The 19,301-nt window shown below is 37.3% G+C and overlaps 1 protein-coding gene across 3 annotated transcripts in view; it reads right to left on the bottom strand.

Annotated features, from left to right (window-relative positions):
• The window catches only part of LOC111584142 (phospholipid-transporting ATPase ID-like), a 72,701-nt gene that overhangs the window by 43,342 nt on the left and 10,058 nt on the right, over window positions 1-19,301 (bottom strand). For 2 of the 3 annotated variants that reach the window (XM_055011607.1, XM_055011609.1), the window contains exons 2-3: window positions 9,419-9,506; window positions 6,378-6,436 (exon numbers count right to left, since the gene is read on the bottom strand). In XM_055011607.1, coding sequence (XP_054867582.1) covers window positions 6,378-6,436; window positions 9,419-9,461 — 102 coding nt within the window. In that variant the 5' untranslated portion in view covers window positions 9,462-9,506. Of the gene's footprint in view, window positions 1-6,377; window positions 6,437-9,418; window positions 9,507-9,629; window positions 9,788-19,301 lie in introns of all 3 variants that reach the window. The other variant, XM_055011608.1, reaches the window with a different exon arrangement.

Genomic DNA, 19,301 nt, shown 5'->3' with positions numbered 1-19,301 from the left:
AGTTAGCAAACTATCATGTGCAATAAACCCAAGTGCAATTCATTTGTGTATATATTCTCAGTATTTGTGTTTTTAGTTGGTGTGTATTTTTCTTCCTCTTATTTATATTGTGCAGTGTTTCCTCTAGGATTTTTTCCAGCAGCGGCAGCAGACTCTCCGGGAGCCGTGGCAACGTAAACAAATGTCACTTGACTGCAGATTTTCTTTGTACAACCTATTATTGAATGGCCAGTTGAAAATGGCTTTTTAAAGGCTGAATGTCAAAATCAAAAAAAAAAGAAAATATTAGAACAAGCTCATCTGAAAATGCAGTCAGCAGTTATTCATACATGGTGTGTAGATATTAGCTTAATGCTATCAATAGTTTACTCATGTTATTGACACTGAGTTGGTAGCGGAACAATTAACTGAAGCTACCGATATGTTAAGTACCGTTAGCTGGACATCAATATTTAGAGAGTGTCTGTTTAACTTATAAAATATAGTATGAGTTATCTTCAGCTAATAACTTTTCTCCGGTAAGTCGCTGCTCTATTTTCCAAGACGTCACTCCTCTGACTCTCTGACCTGCTGCCTGGATGCTGGACGTGACGTCACTTTCCCATTCCACGCTCTCATGAGCAATAAACGTCGTAATAACCGTGGCTAAAACTATGCTAGAAGGAGAAAAGCCTCAAAATGTCTAATGTGTGGCATAATAAAGTTATTAGGTCTACAATTACCAATAAACTGCTTAGGTTTTTTCATTCTGCAGAAATTGGAAAAACCCTTGAATCAACAGTTATGAAATTGTTCCAAGTTCCTACAAGTGTTACCAAAAGTGGAAAAATTGTGACTCTACGTACCATAGATAGTTCATATTTCTACATCATCTACAAACAAGGAGTTTTCCACACAACTCTGCAAACTCTAGGGAGATATTTCACCATGCAGAATGTATCGTCCACCAGTTTGCTGACAACATGCTCTTCTGTGTACTAATTTTAAACCGTACTTTATTGGTTTTGTTGCTGAAATATGTTTAGTTTTCCTCTCTGTCTTTCTCATTTGTTTCCATTCCTGTCTTATATTTGTTCTCTGGAAACTCAACCTACAGTTCTTATGAAAAGTCTCTGAATTTTTGTCACATTGCTGAGTTACTAATGACTTTACAGTTGCATCAAGGCGCTCAAAATGTTTTATTTTTTTACTAAATCTAGTGCAAATTGTTTCTTTTTTTTATACATTTCTGAATGACACATGCAGTATAAAGTGAGTTTGATGAAATAACATGACGTTTCTAAGCTTAGATCTGGAGAAACTGGTGCTGAATAAACCAGGTGGAAGCTAATTTTTTGTGCTTGTTTGTTTTGTAGTTTAACTTCTTGGTGTGTTCCTGGTCTCCTCTTTCAGTTTTAATAAACAGGTCAACAGCACTGTGAAGGGCAGCTTTTATCAGCTCAGAATCATTGCCAAACTGAAGCCGATTTTATCTGATGTGGATCTGGAACCTGTTATTGATGCTTTTATTAGCTCACAGCTGTAACTCCCTGCATATGAGGTTGACACAGTCTGACCTTCACAAACGACAGAAAGAAAGAAAAGACACACATCACTGCAGCTTGGACTTATTTTCTACCAATAAATAAAGAACCAGGTTTACAACTATACTATTTGTTTTAAAAGCCTGTAATAGTTTGGCTCCATGATACATTAACAGTATGTGAAGTCCCCAACTCACCTTAAAACCAAACACAATAGAGCTTTTTCTGCTATTGCACCAAAAAAAATCTCCTATTCCACATTAAATCCGCTCCTACTATTGGCAATTTCACATCAAAACCCAAGTCTCTCCCTTTTCCTTTGCTTTCATTTCTCTGTAAAGCTGTCCTATTAGTTTCTTTTCATCTTCCTGCTGTTTTTGTATTCATCAGTTGCCCAATTTTAGTTGTTTTCTGTTGTGCTTTCACAGCTCTTCTGTTTTTTCGATCTAGCTAAGATGCTTTACCTTAGCTATCCTGTTCATTTAAGTGTCCTTATATGTGTTTATACTGGAATCTTTCGTTCTTATCACCTCATCCATGTGTTTGTTTAGTGTCTTCTCTCTCTTGTATTTTCTGCTTTGACCTCTTTGTCCTTGCACATCTTTGTAGGTATTTCTGTCTCTGGAGCTGCACAAATCTGATCTGCAGTTTCTGGCACCTGGTTTTCTAATTTGTTATTACTTCGCCAAGGAACGACGAAGTTTTGTGACAATTGCCGTCCGTCTGTCTGTCTGTCTGTCTGTCTGTCTGTCTGTCTGTCTGTCTGTCTGTCTGTCTGTCTGTCTGTCTGTCTGTCTGTCTGTCTGTCTGTCTGTCTGTCTGTCTGTCTGTCTGTCTGTCTGTCTGTCTGTCTGTCTGTCTGCAACATTACTGAAAAACGGACGAATGGATTTCGATGAAATTTTCAGAGGTCAGAAATGACACAAGGACCAAGTGATTAGATTTTAATAGTGATGCAGCTTATAGTCTGGATCCATGGATTTATTAAAGATTTCTGTATCATTGCCAGATAGCAACACGGTGTCACTGTAACCATGACAACAAGTGAACACTAACTACTACTAACTTCTTGCATTTTTTGGTATGAAGTTAGGAGCACAGCAATTCAACATGACAAACAAATACAACAATGCTGAATAACAAACCACATACAAAGCAACCCTGTGGATAAATAAAGTCTGAAAGTCCACGTTTGGTCACTCCACATTCATATGAATCCATAAAACCTTCATGGCTTGTTCCATGGAAATCTGACTCTGCATTCGGCTTGATAATACATGGACGGTAATCACAGCCACAGCATGAATAAATATTTGCCCGAGTTTCTGGTCCTTTAGATAATGAAAGACCATAATATTGTGCTTGTGATGTTTGGGTGCAGACAGACAGATGGCAGATACAGCGCAGGACAGTTGATACAGCTTCCAAATGAATGAATGAATGAATGGATTGTGAGTTAGTGAGCGTAACTTAATCTACACAGCAGCAGGCAAGAAAGAAGTCGCTCTGCTGCAGCGAAAACCCACAAAACAGACTAAATATTTTAATTGTAATGTGTTAAAGTGAAAGCAAATTAGCCAAATTAAGCACAAGGTGAAGAAATAACAGACTTTAGATGAAGTGCAGGTGATGTTTGCTGCTGTCTGGAAAAAAACAATAATACAAAAAACACAAGAAGTGTAGAAAAATAGCATTTTATATTCTTTTTGCACTGCATTTATTGAAGTTTTCTCTTATATTTTTGTGCATTTTTTGCACCAAGTGAAAAATATCTGACATCTTACAAGAATATCTTTGCTATATTAATGTAACTCTAGCTAAAATACATTGTTTGCTGTTAGTTTATGCTGTAATTTTTGATTTTTATGTCATTTTGGAGGCAGTTTGTACTGAGTTATACTGAGAAAAGCTTTGAATATTTAATCAACAATCTCTGATGTAGCTAAGATAAAGAAATAATGATTAGATAAAACTAATTTTTAAGTAGTTTATGTGCTCCTGTGTTTATGCACATTCATGTTGTGATTAAATGTTTTTTTTCTGGTGTCTCGTGGACAGATAACAGTTGAAAGTCTCCATGGAATGGTTTACACATTTTCTTGTAAGTGATTTACACTTTCTAGGAATCTGAGGAGACGTTATTAAGGTTAAAAACTCTCCCTGGATGAATCTGTTTACTCTAATTTGATGAGGTTATCTGAGGCACAGAGCAGTTTGGATGATATATTTACAGAAAGGAATATCTTTTGAACCAGGTGGATCTTATCACACGGCTGAGAGCTCTGCTGGCCAGCCGGACTGCAGCTCTCGTGTCCCGCTATCGCTGGATCTCTTCGCAAACTACAACATCACCACCCACAGACCGAAGACGCTGCTCTGCCTGAAAATGTGGAAAAGCACGAGCAAAGGAAATGAGTGTTTGGTGTTTTATCCCCCTGGAGCTGCATCAAACCAAAAATAAAGTTTTTCCAGTGTCCATTGTGGATTATCTCAAGATCTTCTGGTGCTCAAATTCTTAGAAAGTTGTAGTTAACATGTGTCCTTAAATGAGGGCTTACAGTGGTGTATGTATGTACACTAAAATGTCTGTGAATACATTTATTTATATACAATTTTCTCCTTGTTTAATGTTTTAACACCTAATTTGTTGGTCTGCCTTTTGGCTCTGCTCTGTTTTGAGTTTTTCTTCATTTACCTTTAAAATCCTGGCTCTTTTTATAAACTATTTTTTTGCTCCGGTGACATTTTTCCTCAGTGTGGGCTCATTTTTTCACAGCAATATGAAGTCCTGCACCTCTATGGAAACAACACTACCATGGCTAGAAGAATAGAGAACTCAAATATGTATTTTGAGCAGTGTAATAAAGTTATAAAGCCAACAATCATTAATAAACAGATGAAAATTCTTTCTGCAAAAACTGGAAAAATCCTGGAACCAACATGTACAAATTTGTTCCCACAGGTGTTACCAGAACTGGAACATCTGTGACTCTACTTACCATAGATAGTTTACCCTTTACATTTATACATCTTCTACAAACTGGCAGTATTCAACACAACTCTACAAACTCTAGGGAGATGTTTCACCGTGCACAATGTATCTTCCACCAACGTGCAAACAACTTTAAATTTTAAACCATGCTGTATTGATTTTATTGCTCAAATATTTTATTTTCCTCTCAGTGTCTCTATTTTGGTTCATTATTTCCATATTTGCTTTGTGTAAACACAACCAGAAAGTTTCTGCTCTTCATTGTGAGCTCATTTTTCCACTGTAATATAAAGTCCTGAATGTCTATGGAAACAACACAACTACGGTTAGAAGGAGAATTAACTCAAATATGTATTTTGCACTGTTTAACAAAGTTCTAATGTCACAATTTTAACAACTGGACCCAATATATAGAACGTTTTTCCAAGTGCCAACAGAGGTCACAAACTCTGGGGTAAAAATGGAGGCTGTACATGCTATAGGTATTTAACTATTTAAATTTTTGCAACCTGTACAAACTACTCTACACGTTCTAGAAAGATGTTTCACCATGCTGAATGTATCTTCAAAAAACTGGCTCCTCTGTGTACCGCTTTTCAGCCATGCTGCATTGTTTTTCTGATCAAATATGTTTTATTTTCCACTCAGCTTCTCTTGTTTTGTCTGAATTTTTGTCGCGTAAGTGTTGGTCACAGATGAGTCACTAATGGCTTATTGGCTGTGCTAAAAAGTGCAGAATTATTTTTGTTTTACATAATCTGGTGCAGGGCTGCACAGTGGCGTAGTGGTTAGCACTTTCGCCTTGCAGCAAGAAGGTCCCTGGTTCACGTCCCGGCTTTCCCGGGATCTTTCTGCATGGAGTTTGCATGTTCTCCCTGTGCATGCGTGGGTTTTCTCCGGGTACTCCGGCTTCCTCCCACAGTCCAAAAATATGCTGAGGTTAATTGATTATTCTAAATTGCCCGTAGGTGTGAATGTGAGAGTGCTTGTTTGTCTTTGTATGTAGCCCTGCGACAGACTGGCGACCTGTCCAGGGTGTCCCCTGCCTTCGCCCGAGTCAGCTGGGATAGGCTCCAGCACCCCCCGCGACCCTAGTGAGGATTAAGCGGTGTATAGATAATGGATGGATGGATAATCTGGTGCAAATGTTATATCTTTGGTGAACTTTTGAATAAAACACATAGAAAACTTTTGACCCACTTATGCACCTAAGGGTTAATATAGATTCTCATTTCAAAGTAATCATTTGTCATTTGGTTTGCCACTTTCATTTACTTCTTGACATTTATTAGTTCTGTGATTGTTCCTGGGCAGTTTGAGGAGTCGGTTTCTTTCCCTTTCTGAACGTCATCCTCCTTAACTGCCTTCACAAGTAGCTCTTCTTATCAGATGTCTGCTCAGCTCCTTTGGTCATTGCAAGCTGAACGCTTTCCTTAGTCTAACACTAAGCAACAAAATGTACGGTTGTGATTCTAAAGCAAACTATCTATGGCTTTATTTTGCTTCCTAAAACATAAAAGTTACTGATACACACTTCTGCCCTTGACAGCAGCAACACAAAGCTGAATCTGAAGCATTTTACACAGCAGCAACTTCAGCTCTTTGACTTTGGCTGACATCCAGTCTCCTGATAACAGCCAGACACATGAATAAAGACACACCCTGAGGGAGACTTCTCTGCTGGAAATATCTGTGCAAACAAAAAGTGTGTGCAGCGAAGTGTTTTGTCTAAAAAGGCAACTGGGCTTCATCCGCTGGACACCCTCGCCTCTGTTTCAGAAGTCACGTTTGTGGAGGACAATAGAAACCTCACATCCATGAACAACACACCCACACACATACATGCACTGTACAATACTCACCGCATATCTAAAGGACAGGTTGTATTCTCGGTCATTGGCTCGGAGTTTCCTCTCCAGCTCTGATTTGAAAAGACAGGAAGGAATTACTGTTATTATTTTACATTCACCAACTGATATGATCAGTCTTTATATATAATAAAGAAAGTTTTATCCAGCACACATGTACAATAGGAAGCAAACTGTTAACCCCAGCAGTGGAAGGGTTTAGTCTCTTGACAGAAAACAACACATAGTCATACCATATTAGACAGTATATGTGACTTTGTACATTATTATTAGTTGGTAATTTGTAGAAGAAAAACTATTGAATTTTATTTTGATTAATAAAAATTGAAAGTCATAAAAAGTTGGAGAAAACTACACCCGCTAGACATTAGGATGTTAGCATCACCACTGTGAGAATGTTGGGATGCAGACATTAGCATTTAGCTTCTCCAGAATCATTCACTCATTCCCTACTTCCTTTCTGCAAACCACTACAAAATGAACTATGTATGGAGCTATGAATCAGGCTGATGTCGGCTATAATAGTGAACTGACCAGCATTTTTGTGATAAATTTATATTCTTCTCAGCATATTCCCCAAAATGAATCAACGAAAATAACTTTTCTTCTTTGTCTGTGTTGTGATACATCCTTTGCTTCCATCAAACACATTAATACAAATTATTTTTTATTATTGTTAATATTCCTGCTAGTGGTGGGATTCGATTAAAAATTTTTTTATCCAATTAATTACAGGCTTCGTAATTAATTAATTGCAATTAATCACACTTTTGTCAAATAGCAATATTTGACACAATAAGTGATTATTTTCAATTCAAATAAATTGTGGTTGACAGTTGAATCAATGAATAGACATATACGTGTTTATAATTTAAAATTTATAAAATTAATACAATTTTAAAATGGGACATATAGAAAAAAAGTGATTTGGATGATGTAATGTAGACGATTTAGTGTTTGGATGATTTTTATTCAAATGGTTCTATTTGCTGCTGTTACACTGTAAATTTCCCCACTGTGGGATCAATAAATGTTTAATCTATCTATCTGTCTATCTGTCTATCTATCTATCTATCTATCTATCTATTTATCTGTCTGTCTACCTATCTATCTGTCTGTCTGTCTGTCTGTCTGTCTGTCTATCTATCTATCTATCTATCTATCTATAGTCTATCTATCTATCTATCTGTCTGTCTGTCTGTCTATCTATCTATCTATCTATCTATCTGTCTATCTATCTATCTATAGTCTATCTATCTATCTATCTGTCTGTCTGTCTGTCTATCTATCTATCTATCTATCTATCTGTCTATCTATCTATCTATAGTCTATCTATCTATCTGTCTGTCTGTCTGTCTGTCTGTCTGTCTGTCTGTCTGTCTGTCTGTCTGTCTGTCTGTCTGTCTATCTATCTATCTATCTATCTATCTATCTATCTATCTGTCTATCTATCTATCTATAGTCTATCTATCTATCTGTCTGTCTGTCTGTCTGTCTGTCTGTCTGTCTGTCTGTCTGTCTGTCTGTCTGTCTGTCTGTCTGTCTGTCTGTCTGTCTATCTATCTATCTATCTATCTAAAGCCTGGATTCTGTTCGGTTTTCCACTGTATGCCACATAACATCAGCATAAGTAGTTCAAGGAGCTTCAGAAAGTAGAAAATCCACAGATTGATTCTGTTTTCATAGTTTCTGGGTCTGATAAATGGTATCATTTTGATGCTTCTTTTTTTAGGGATATAATTTTTTATTTATAAACAAAAATATTTTTTCATAAACTAAAAGTTTATAATTAAGTTACTAAAAGACAGACATTTTTGTAGTTTAACTTATTACTCTGTCGAGGCTCCGCCCCTTTGGCAGTGTAAAAATTTAAACCACTAAAATTGTTAGTTTCATTTCTGTTTATCTGCATTTTTCCTTCTTTGAAGTTTTTCCATTTTGGAGATGTTTCTCTATCACCCATGATTATTTAAATGATTTTTTCCAGCTTTGTGTAGCTTCTGTTTTACATTCCGCTGTGGGAGAACAACACTCATCAACAGCAAACTCAAATTTTCGTCTGCATACTATATATTAAAAACACACTCAGAAAATGTATGCAGTGTGAATTTCTGACATGCAAATCACCTTTTTCCTGATTTTCTGTAAGCATATAAAAGCTGTAAGATTGCAACAGCGCCTTGTTGTGCAAACTACACCATGGCTTTTGGTTGGGCTCACCCTTTTTTGACCTTTTTTGTCATCAGAAACCACAGATACAACATTCATGAAGGATTTAATTCAGTTTTCATTTACTATTGTATGTATTGACACACATACCAATTATTAGACTAAGAAAATGCACATAAAGTACAAAAGGTTTATTTTTCTGTACATTTTTTATAGCAGGTGCCATTGACAACATTGTTTTTTCTCATCTTTGAGTTAAAGTTCATGATTTTGCCATAATGGTGATGACAAGAATGTAGAGAGGATTCACCTTCATGTATGAATTATACATGAATAATTGTCGAATTCTATGCATGATCCATGAAGATACAAAAAACCTAGAAATATACAGCAATATAAAGCTTCTGTCTTTTTAAGTTGACACTTTTCTTCTGAGGTTTTCTTGCAGTAGAAAACATGACATATTAGAGTTGCGAAATCCAGGAATTTTTTTGCTAAATCAGTTTGAACTGTGTTTTTCCTGCAGCCTAAATGTTAGTTTGATGAGTAAACCACCACTTATATCATGAAACAGTGTTGACACAAGGTCCCTTCAGCTGCAGTTCTGAAGCTTCTATGTATATGACATGATCTTTTTCTGCAGAAGCAGACACCAACTGTCATAGAATTGTTATTTCAAACAGGAATACTTCTATAAATGATGGAATTTAACAATTTTAAATGATGTTAAAACAAGTTGGAAATCTTCAGAGAAAGTCCAAAGCTACAGGAAATCTACAAATGTCTTTTTTTATACTCCAGAAATGTTAAACTACAGATGCTAAACGTTATATCTGCTGATTTTTACTTCATCTGTCAAATCTTACCTCTCTCTTCCTTCCTGAAACAGTCCAGGCCGAAGAACGACATCTTCTTTTCCTCGTCCTCCCTCTGCTATCTGCCCATCATACTGATCTGTGAGGAGGGAGAGAAAACATCACAGCGTGGCTCAGTGAAGGACACATCTTTACATCTGCATTACAGTGAAATAAACTCACTCTGTTCAAGTCAAACATCTCCTTTTTCCAGGAAACTCACAGTTTAAATGTCATTACGGGTGAGGTGAGAACTCCTGCCAACTGTCATTAGTGGATTTTCCGTAAGGCGCTCTGTGAGGTCATCGTTTCCCATCGTACGGCTCTTTAAACCCTTTTTATTTCTGACTGGAAAACACCAAGTAGAAGAGGTCGAGGCATCTAAATGATAGATTTCAAAGGTGTTTAAGGTTAATAAACAACCACAGATCCAGCTTTGAGCTTCATGTCTGTCTGCTGGTATTTAAGACAAACAGCTCTGCCCTCACTTCCTCCCATCCTTCCCAGAGCTCTTACTGCAGGTTTACATCAGGCCTCCAGCCCCTTAATGTTTTCCCCATGCAGAGCAGACTGACTCAGAGGGAGGCTCCCCTCTCAGGACACACATCAAGTCCTTCAGCTACCCAGGAGCCCTGACTGAGAGGGCAGAACCGAGAGCCACGACGGGCCTCCAGGTCTCAGCCGAGTGATGGCGACACTGAAAAGTGGTAAGAAGCAAATTCTGAATCTACCTGCAAAAGTCAGGCAAGTTGACACATTAACTGACTGAAACATGCAAGAGATGAGTTGATTTGATGCAAAACTAATTAGCTTGGAAGCAAAAGTCTTTATAACACGAAAAACATCTTGTAAAGTTAAGTAGTTTGCTGTCATATTGAGAAACAAAGCAAATATAAACATCAAACAATACATTTGTCTTTTTGTTTTTGCTGCTTTTGCCTCGCTTTCCTTGTAGCAGCAGTACACTACCAGTCAACAGTTTGGACACACCTACTCAATCAATAGTTTAAATTTATTTGTATTATTTTCTACATTGTAGATTAATACTGAAGACTAACACTTTTTTTTTTTACAACATAATTCCATATGTATTCTTTTATAGTTTTGATGTCTTCAGTACTGGTAGTGTACGTTGTTAAATTTTAAATTCTCACTCTTGAACAGTAACATAATTATTATTGAGATTTTGAGCACAACAAACAGCAACATATCTATATTTTGTGCATACATATATATTTTTTCCACACACTTATGAATAAAACCTATATTCTACACTAAATCTACGAAATAATCAAAATTCATCTTTTTTTTTTGACAGACGCATGTTTCAATGATTTTCTTCTTTTAAATTTGTATTTATTTATTAGATTGATTGTTTACTTGAATTTTTTAACTGTTTGTCTTTCTTGAAAAGGATTATAAGTTGTGTAAATAAAAGTTGCAGATTCCATGAACAACAATGAATTGTGTGGTACAACATATACTCTTAAAAACACTCCTGAGCTGCAGGTTTCAAGTGGAGAAACTTGTGTGCGAGACGTCTAGGTTAAATAACAGCAAATAAAGATAAAGTATAACATCAGCAGTAATAGCTTTATGGTGTTTTCCACCTGGATTCTTCCTGTCAGGCTGCTCAGACCCTCTGAAAGCACTGAAAACTGTATGCTTTCTGTCTGCTAGCAGCTGAGCGTCAACTGTGAATGTGTTATCAGATCTTACTTTTCAAATGACTAATAAGTTTTGGTGAAAATGTCATCCACACGCACAGAAAATTACACAACTGCATCTCTAGAAGCAGAAGATTTTGGTGCTAATGTTCGATTATCAGCTTCTCTCGCTGCAGTGGTAATGTTAGCGCTGGTGCTTCTCATAATTAAGACCACATTTCCCATAAACCCCTTCCCTCCTGTCTCTTCTCTCTCTTTAACAGCATCGCCTTGAGGATAAATTATGGAGAAACGCACTTAGAAGTTGTTTGTGTTTTAATGCATCAAATTCAATTCAATTCAATTCAATTTTATTTATATAGCGCCAATTACAGTCAAATTGTCTCGAGACGCTTTACAGAACCCATATGCCTGACCCCCAGAGCAAGCCAAAAGGCGACAGTGGCAAGGAAAACACCCTTCATGACACCCAATCATGACGATGATGATTGTAGATGCAGCCTCAACATTAATGTGGTTATTATTTACAGTTAAACCTCACAAAAACATCAATGTGTGCTGCATTATGTCGTCATTTTCCTTCATTATCATTAAACTAAACTAAAATGTGTCCAGCAATAGTGAAACTGTACAGAAAAAAAAAACAAAAAGTACAAAACACAAAACTGGAAAAACAACGTTATGAGTGTAGATGTGGTGAAACGTGTCTGTGTGTGTGTGTGTGTGTGTGTGTGTGTGCGTGCGTGCGTGCATGCGTGCGTGTCCAACATGAAGCTGTGGTTTTTGGAGATCCCGCCCATTAGTGTTGGTTGCCAAGGTGACGTCAGTGTTGGAGCTATAAATAACAACCACATGAATTTGATGAAGAATGTGTGTGTTTTAACAGGAATGCTGAAGCCCTGGAAAAACACACACACTCACACACGCACTCACACACACAAAATGCAACATCACACATGGGCCAGACTGTGTGTTTACACTATGAAAAAGAGAGCAAAAACCTGAGATTTCAATTTCAGCAAACTTGAAAGTAAAAGTTTAAGACGAGCAATTTCACTTTGTTTTCTCTGATTTAGAATTTGTATTTGTGTAACAAATTATTTTAAATGATCAGGTTTCTGTACTTTAAGTTGATGTGACTCAAATCTGGATCTGTAATTTGTCCCTCATGTCTGCTTTTGTTGCACTGCCAAAGTGAAAGCCAAGTTCAAGCCAACTTTTAACATGTCTATATGTTTTTTTGGATACTAGAAAATAGACTAAGGGATTTCCATGTTAAAATTGCAGTGTTCTGATGATACAAAACACAGATTCACATTTTCATACATAACAAACCTCACTAACTACCCCTGTCAACTTGCTGGGTCGGGTTTTCCACATCATTAGGCAGTTTTCTGCTGCAGGATCTGTAGGCAGGTGCAAACTTCTGCAAAAACAGCCCCATAATCGTCCCTTTCAGCCTTTCTGCTTTCACTACTTTAGTTTCAGCCACAAAGTTAAATCTCACTGCTCCAAAACAGTGACATATAGTAGTTACTGGATGTAGCTCCAGGTCTATAAACATGTAGGAAACAACAATGGGGCCTTTGTTAGGCTAGATGGCAGATTTTACATTGCTGATAGTGATGTTTGAGGGGAGAAGACTGCAGAAAACTGGCTTTTGTTGTTGCCGTGCTCTTTGGATTTCAGCACTCAACGTTAAAAGCTGCACTGCAGTTTGTCAGGATTGCACAGAAGTGTCTTATACCTGCAGTAGGTACTACTTTCTCCTTCTAAAAACAGTCCTGAGAGAAGTTCAGGTCACCTAAAAATGATCTGCAATGCCCTGCACTGGAAAACATTTTACTATTCTTCAGAATCAGTCTCCAGTATAGCTGAATTACTGATTAGAGTTGGAGGTGAGCTAGTGTGCTTGAGACTTGAGAGAAACACTGTAGTAACTGGTGCACCACGTCCCCTCTTTGACAAAGTTCCCACCATAAAAACCGGAAAGTAAACAGTCCGGCCATCATTCCACTAAATGAACAACTCAGTTTATTCCTCGGACAAACAGGAGTCATGTGACCCGGCGCTGAGGGGCGTCGCTGGCTGAGGAAAGAGGAAAAAAGTGGCATTTGAATTCATGGTGAAGATTTTACAAGGTTTTAACTCTGAATGTCAGACTGGGAGGACTGCTGAATGTTGGGGAGGCGCTTCTCTGTTTCAGGCTCTTGGTCTTGGCAGGAAGTTGGACTTTCCAGGCTTTACTACGCTGCTGACACACTGCAGAGACGACACTGCTGCCACACAGTTAGTCACAGACATGTTTGGAAGTTTAATACGGGCTTTCAAATTACTGCAGAAGTCTTTATTTACTGCCTATAGTACCTCCTGTGCTAGTAGACTGCCTACACCACAGTGGAACCAGGAGAATGTAGATAATAATAATCATGATCTTATGTGATTTTTTAACAAATAACCAACAATTTATCATACTTAAAAATATTATCTGTTGACATAGTAGCTTAGAACACCATTGTCATTCAAAATATTTCGAACCAGAGGTCGTAAATGTATTTAAACACCTTACTAAAGTGAGAAGTAAAATAATACAGTACATATAGTAGATTATATACAGTTAATGATTTCGCTGCAGTAGGTCTCGGGGTTGGACCGCTACAAAAACTCACGCAAAATCTAAAGAAAAAAGTTCAGCAGCACAAATCTAATAATCAATATTAGACTTTTCTGTAATAATAACTGTACTTTAGTGAAATGTTGAACAATTTCAACCTGTTCTGCCTTTAAAAAGCTACTTAAACATCCCCAAACCATAGACTTTCTGCTAATTTTTCTATGTATTTTAAACATAAGGCCAAACCTGGTACTTTGACTCATTGTTTCTGCTCATGTTTTATCTCAAATTTAAAAAAAAAAAATCATTTAGAACTGGAGTTGAACTCATTGTCACTCATCTATGACCTTCCAAGCAGACACGTTACTCTAAGAAACCTAAGACTGTATGATGTCTTCCGTTACTGGAACATCGTACGTGAATTTCACATTTGAAAACGGACCAATTTGATAAGATTTTGGAATCCTATCTGAATTTAGTGGAGTCAGGGATATCATCAGGGACCTTTGAAGTCCATGGGATATATCTTGCATACATTTTTATTAAAAGTAAAAAAAAAACAAAAAAAAACTGACGTTTGTTATGTTCATTGTAATCATGTCTTTACAAATTCCATAATTATTTATTATGGAAACAATCATTTATTAATAAAAAATTACTAGATTTCACTAAAACATCAACTAAATAACCATCCCAATTTAATACCAACCACCTTCTAATGAGCTAAACAATAATAAAATGAGCTGATTCAAAAATTGTTTTGGTTGTGTTCTTTTTAGCAATTTTACTCAATTTTATATATAATATTTAGAAGAATCTTTCTCTAAAATGCCATGTGGTGTTTGGTTATAGGCGGCCATGTTGATTTTAGGCCTGAAAACAGAAAAAATGTCAACTATGATACAAAAAGTCTCACAATTATATATTGAGCAGCTGTCATGCTGCAAGGTTAATAATGAATGCTTAGGATGTATGTATGTACTTATACTTTTTCTTCATAAGACTCTGAGTCGATGTGATTGTTTTTGATTGTTTTTTGTGTTACCTGATATCATTACTGTTGTTATAATGTATTTTGTCATCTGATGTCAAATTAAAACTAGTAAATGTGTGTTTGTTTCAGGTGTGTGTGTGTGTCTGTTTAAAGCTAGCTAAACCACAATTCTGATTTATTGTGATCAGTTTTTTTTTTCCAGTTAATGCAGCTTTTGTGGTTCTTTTGGTCACTTTTCACACCATCCCTGCAGAGATACAGAGGAAACGAGGAGTTGCACAAAACAGTGTGCAAAAGTCGTATGTTCGTATGTTGTATATCCCTGCAGCTATCCAAAAAAATAGATTTTTAAATCATGTTAAACATTTCTTCTTGAATCTGAATGTAAACGTACAAAGTAGTAGTAACTGCATTATCGCGCTGCATAGCCATCTGTGTATGCAGGTTTCCTACTCTATGTTTCTTTACAATGACCACTAAACTTGAAAACTAGCTAATTTTTTCAGTTTGGTTTTAGAAATCAACTTGACGATTCATGAAACTACCTTAAATTGTGTAAGCACTTGCTTTTCCCTCAAGTAAATCATATAAGGTGCAGAAAAGTCTGACTGACAGTCTGTCTGGTTGCTGAATAGTCCAAAATATAGATTTAAAATGCGATTACAAGGTACCATAAATTGGAAAATGGTTAGCTATGATGAGAAATGTAGATTTTGTAGCAAATAGAATACAACAAAACATGCAAAATCTTCAAAATCTTGTAAAATCTCATGTAACATCCAGTCTCTAGGTGGATAAAACTCGGGGTGTTAAATAGGTCAAGAGGTGCAAACAGTTTCACATTTAGCTTTAAAACCACACTGGAAAAAACAGACAAATCAGAATCAGAACACGGTGTGGTTTAAATGAAGCCACCTTCACTGGTGAAAGTCAAGGATGTCCTACTTCTCTGCCTGTTCTTTATTTTTAATCTTTTCCCACCACTAACCGACACACTGTCTTCATGGGAAAACAGGTTTAAACCAATCAGCCTCAACATTAAAAACACTCACAGGTGGAGTGAACGTTACCGATCATCTCACTACAGTCCAACGTTCTGCTGGGAAACCTTTGCTCCTGGTGTTCACTAAACGCTGTTACTTTCTCTGAGGCCGTTTGCTCTTTAAAGCGCAGCGACAAACCCCGTCATTAACGTTATTCCAGACAAACAAAGGTGAGTAACGGGATCTGAGTGCCAGAGTCACCTGTGACTGACTGAACAGGTCAGAGGTTGAACATATGAATGAGCTTCTTGTCCGATCAGTGATCTCTGGTTTCTCAGCTGAACAGTGCTTCATTATCAGAACTGACCACTTGTTTGCAGGTGAAAGAAAGAAACCTTTTCCTCTTTGTGTGTGTGCATTTATAATGTGTGTGTGCATCAAAGACTGAGGAACTCTTTTGTTTTTGTGCGGTTTAACAAAGAACGGTTCTCAAAGTGCTACTTAACTCCAAACAATAGCTGACACAGTAGTCACTTATTTAAATCACAGATACAATCTTCTGTCATGCTAAATTGGATTTTATATTGTGACACAAACATACTTTAAATCATCACATCACATCTTTGATGGGAATTTAGTTGAGTTCATAGTTAAATTAAACGTAAGAAAACTTCACATCGTCCAACATGTTTGACACCACAGTGAATGCATAGTCCTGACAGTGAAGCACGGAGGTGGAGGTGTGATGATATGTGGCTGCTTGAGTGCAAAAGTTACTGAAATAACACATGGAATTATGTAGTGATCAGATGCAAGCAAACCAATACACACTACCGTTCAAAAGTTTATAGTCACCCAGACAACTCCATGTTTTCCATGAAAACTCCCACTTTTCTCCATGTGCTAACATAACTGCACAAGGGTTTTCTAATCATCAATGAGCCTTTCAACACCATTAGCTAACACAATGTAGCATTAGAACACAGGAGTGATGGTTGCTGGAAATGTTCCTCTGTACCTCTATGGAGATATTCCATTAAAAATCAGCTGTTTCCAGCTACAATAGTCATTTACCACATTAACAATGTCTACACTGGATTTATCATTCATTTAATGCTATCTTCATTGAGAAAAATGCTTTTCTTTCAAAAATGAGGACATTTCCATGTGACCCCAAAGTTTTGAACGACAGTGTATGGACAAAAATTGACTGTACTTTAAAAAGTATGAAAACTGAGATCACTGCAACAAAATTAAGAACACCTGTGATTTCCAGTCAGCCTAACTGTGTGAACACTTTTCAGATTCAGATTCAGAAAACTTTATTTGTCCCCAGGGGGCAAATAAAAAGGCACGTAGAGCAGGCAGTGCAACAATGACGTAATAAAGAGAAGGGTAAATATAAGAATAAAAATAAAAAAGAGAGAAATAAGACAAAAAAAAACACAGCTTAGTAACATATTAGTGCAGATATGTCATACATAGTGCAAATATAAATGAAAGTAGGTGCAATATGGCAATGAGGTAGATACAAGAATATACACGGTTATATAACAAGCTGTAAACACCAGAACCTTCTCACTTTAGGACCTATGGACCGTATCTGTCAGCATGTCTGCATCATGGCTCCACATGGAAAAGAAATTTGACTGTGAAGCTCCATAATGATGAAAAAGGATACAGCAAGAGTGGCGACCAACTGTAGACCAGTGGAAACAGTTGCAGCAGTAATCAGGAGGTACAGAAGGAGTTATAATACCACTAATCAGACCTGCAGTGGTCGTCCTACTGCAATGACACACACAGTGCAGTACTTTCACAATCTAGTTCTGACAAACAATCAAGGCCAGTGCTTCAGGCTTGGCACAGGGGCTATCAGTGGAAATGAAAACAGTGGGAAGGACAGTGCTTATGGTCAATCTCTATGTATGATTTCAAGGAAAATGACTCATGCAGTGCAAAAGTATAGGATTAAACTTTCCTAAATAGCATTAAAAGTGAATATAGGGAGTACAATCTTTGGTCAGATGACTGAAGATACATTTGTACAGTCAGACGGAGTCCAACATGTTTGACACCACAGTGAATGCATAGTCCTGACAGTTTTAAGAGCTAAGCTAATTGCCTCCAGGTTCTTACTATATACTTAGTTTGCCAATGTACATAAAGAATTTTTTTCATCTCATTTCATTAAAAAACAACAAAAACCCTCAGAGAGTGCAGTACTCTGCCAAGGCAGAAATCACAGCACCATAGAATGTGTCCATTTAATATAGATGTACCCACCAACAAAATGACCTTGCTCTGAGCACAGGTGTGTGTTCTGCATGTGTACGTTATGTACGGATACCGGATCACGTGACCTAAATATGTAGCAGGTGGCAGGAATTGATGGGACTCAGAAACACCCCCACAATTTAATCAGCTGTTCCTTGGATCATTTCTGATGGATAAGTCCTGATAAGTCCTCAGTGGTGGATTTGTAGTAGGATCACAATCATGTGATCATCAGCAGGCAGCTGATGTAGTGTTCACTTGTTGTCATGGTTACAGTGACGCCATGCCTCTATCTGGCAATGATACAGAAATCTTTAACCAATCCGTGGATCCAGACTATAAGCTGCATCACTGCCAAAATCTAATCACTTGGTCCTTGTGTCATTTCTGACCTTCTCTGGAAATTTCATCCAATCTGTTTTTGTGTAATGTTGATGACAGACAGACAGACAGACAGACGCTGATCATCACATAACTCTGCCATTCCTTTGCGGAGTAAAAAGACAAATCAGCTAAATAGGAAAGTAAATAAAAGTGGCAGTCATTTCTTCCAAATCTCAAAATCTTCATTTAAAAATGTTGAGATAATGTCCAGTCATATCAGGCTGAAAAAGCATTTCATCTCTGTAGAAGCTAAAAACACGAAACACTCTATTCAGGGCTCAAATATGCAATTACATAAACTAGAAGCTGCACATTACAACATATTTGGTCCTTTAGCACATCATTAATGCTGCAGCTCTGTTCTATCTCCTCTGAAACATGCTGCAGTCATATGTATAATCATCCAAACCACCCTCTTATCAACAATAACACCTTGAACCGAAACACACACCACCCCAACAAAGAGACAGAAAAGAGCACTCAGAGGTTTTGAATTATACTGGAACTACTTTTACAAACTGGGGACAGACAGGAGCTGTTGCGTAATACTTTCCGCAGGTCGTCCAATCAGACGATGACCTACAGTAGAAGATAAGGCGGTGAGCTCAGCTGCTGCAGGTTTTCAGAGCCTTCAGTGTGTTTCCTCCATGTTTAGTCTAACAGCAAACAGAGCTGTGGATAAATGAGGCCTGTTTTCAAGGAGGAGGAGAGAAGAAACCTTTCTATCATAAAGCCTTAGTGTCCACAGAGCGTAAACAGTAAAGGTTTCTAGGGCCAATTTTAGGGGCAAACTTTTTCTATCAGAAAGTACTCGTCTTATCAAGCTTCTTGCTAATAATAGCTCCCAAGCAGATTGTGCTTTTTAAACCCCCTCACTCTCTGTGTGGAACTAGAGCTGCAATAATCAACTCATTAATCAATGAAGTGAGCATGAGAAGTTTAATCTGCAGTTATTTTGACAACCAGCTTGTCAAGT

This window comes from Amphiprion ocellaris, chromosome 6, assembly GCF_022539595.1.
Source record: "Amphiprion ocellaris isolate individual 3 ecotype Okinawa chromosome 6, ASM2253959v1, whole genome shotgun sequence".
NCBI classification, from domain to species: domain Eukaryota; kingdom Metazoa; phylum Chordata; class Actinopteri; family Pomacentridae; genus Amphiprion; species Amphiprion ocellaris.
Note: the sequence above shows the minus strand (reverse complement) of the source record. Positions and strands in the feature narration are given on the sequence as shown.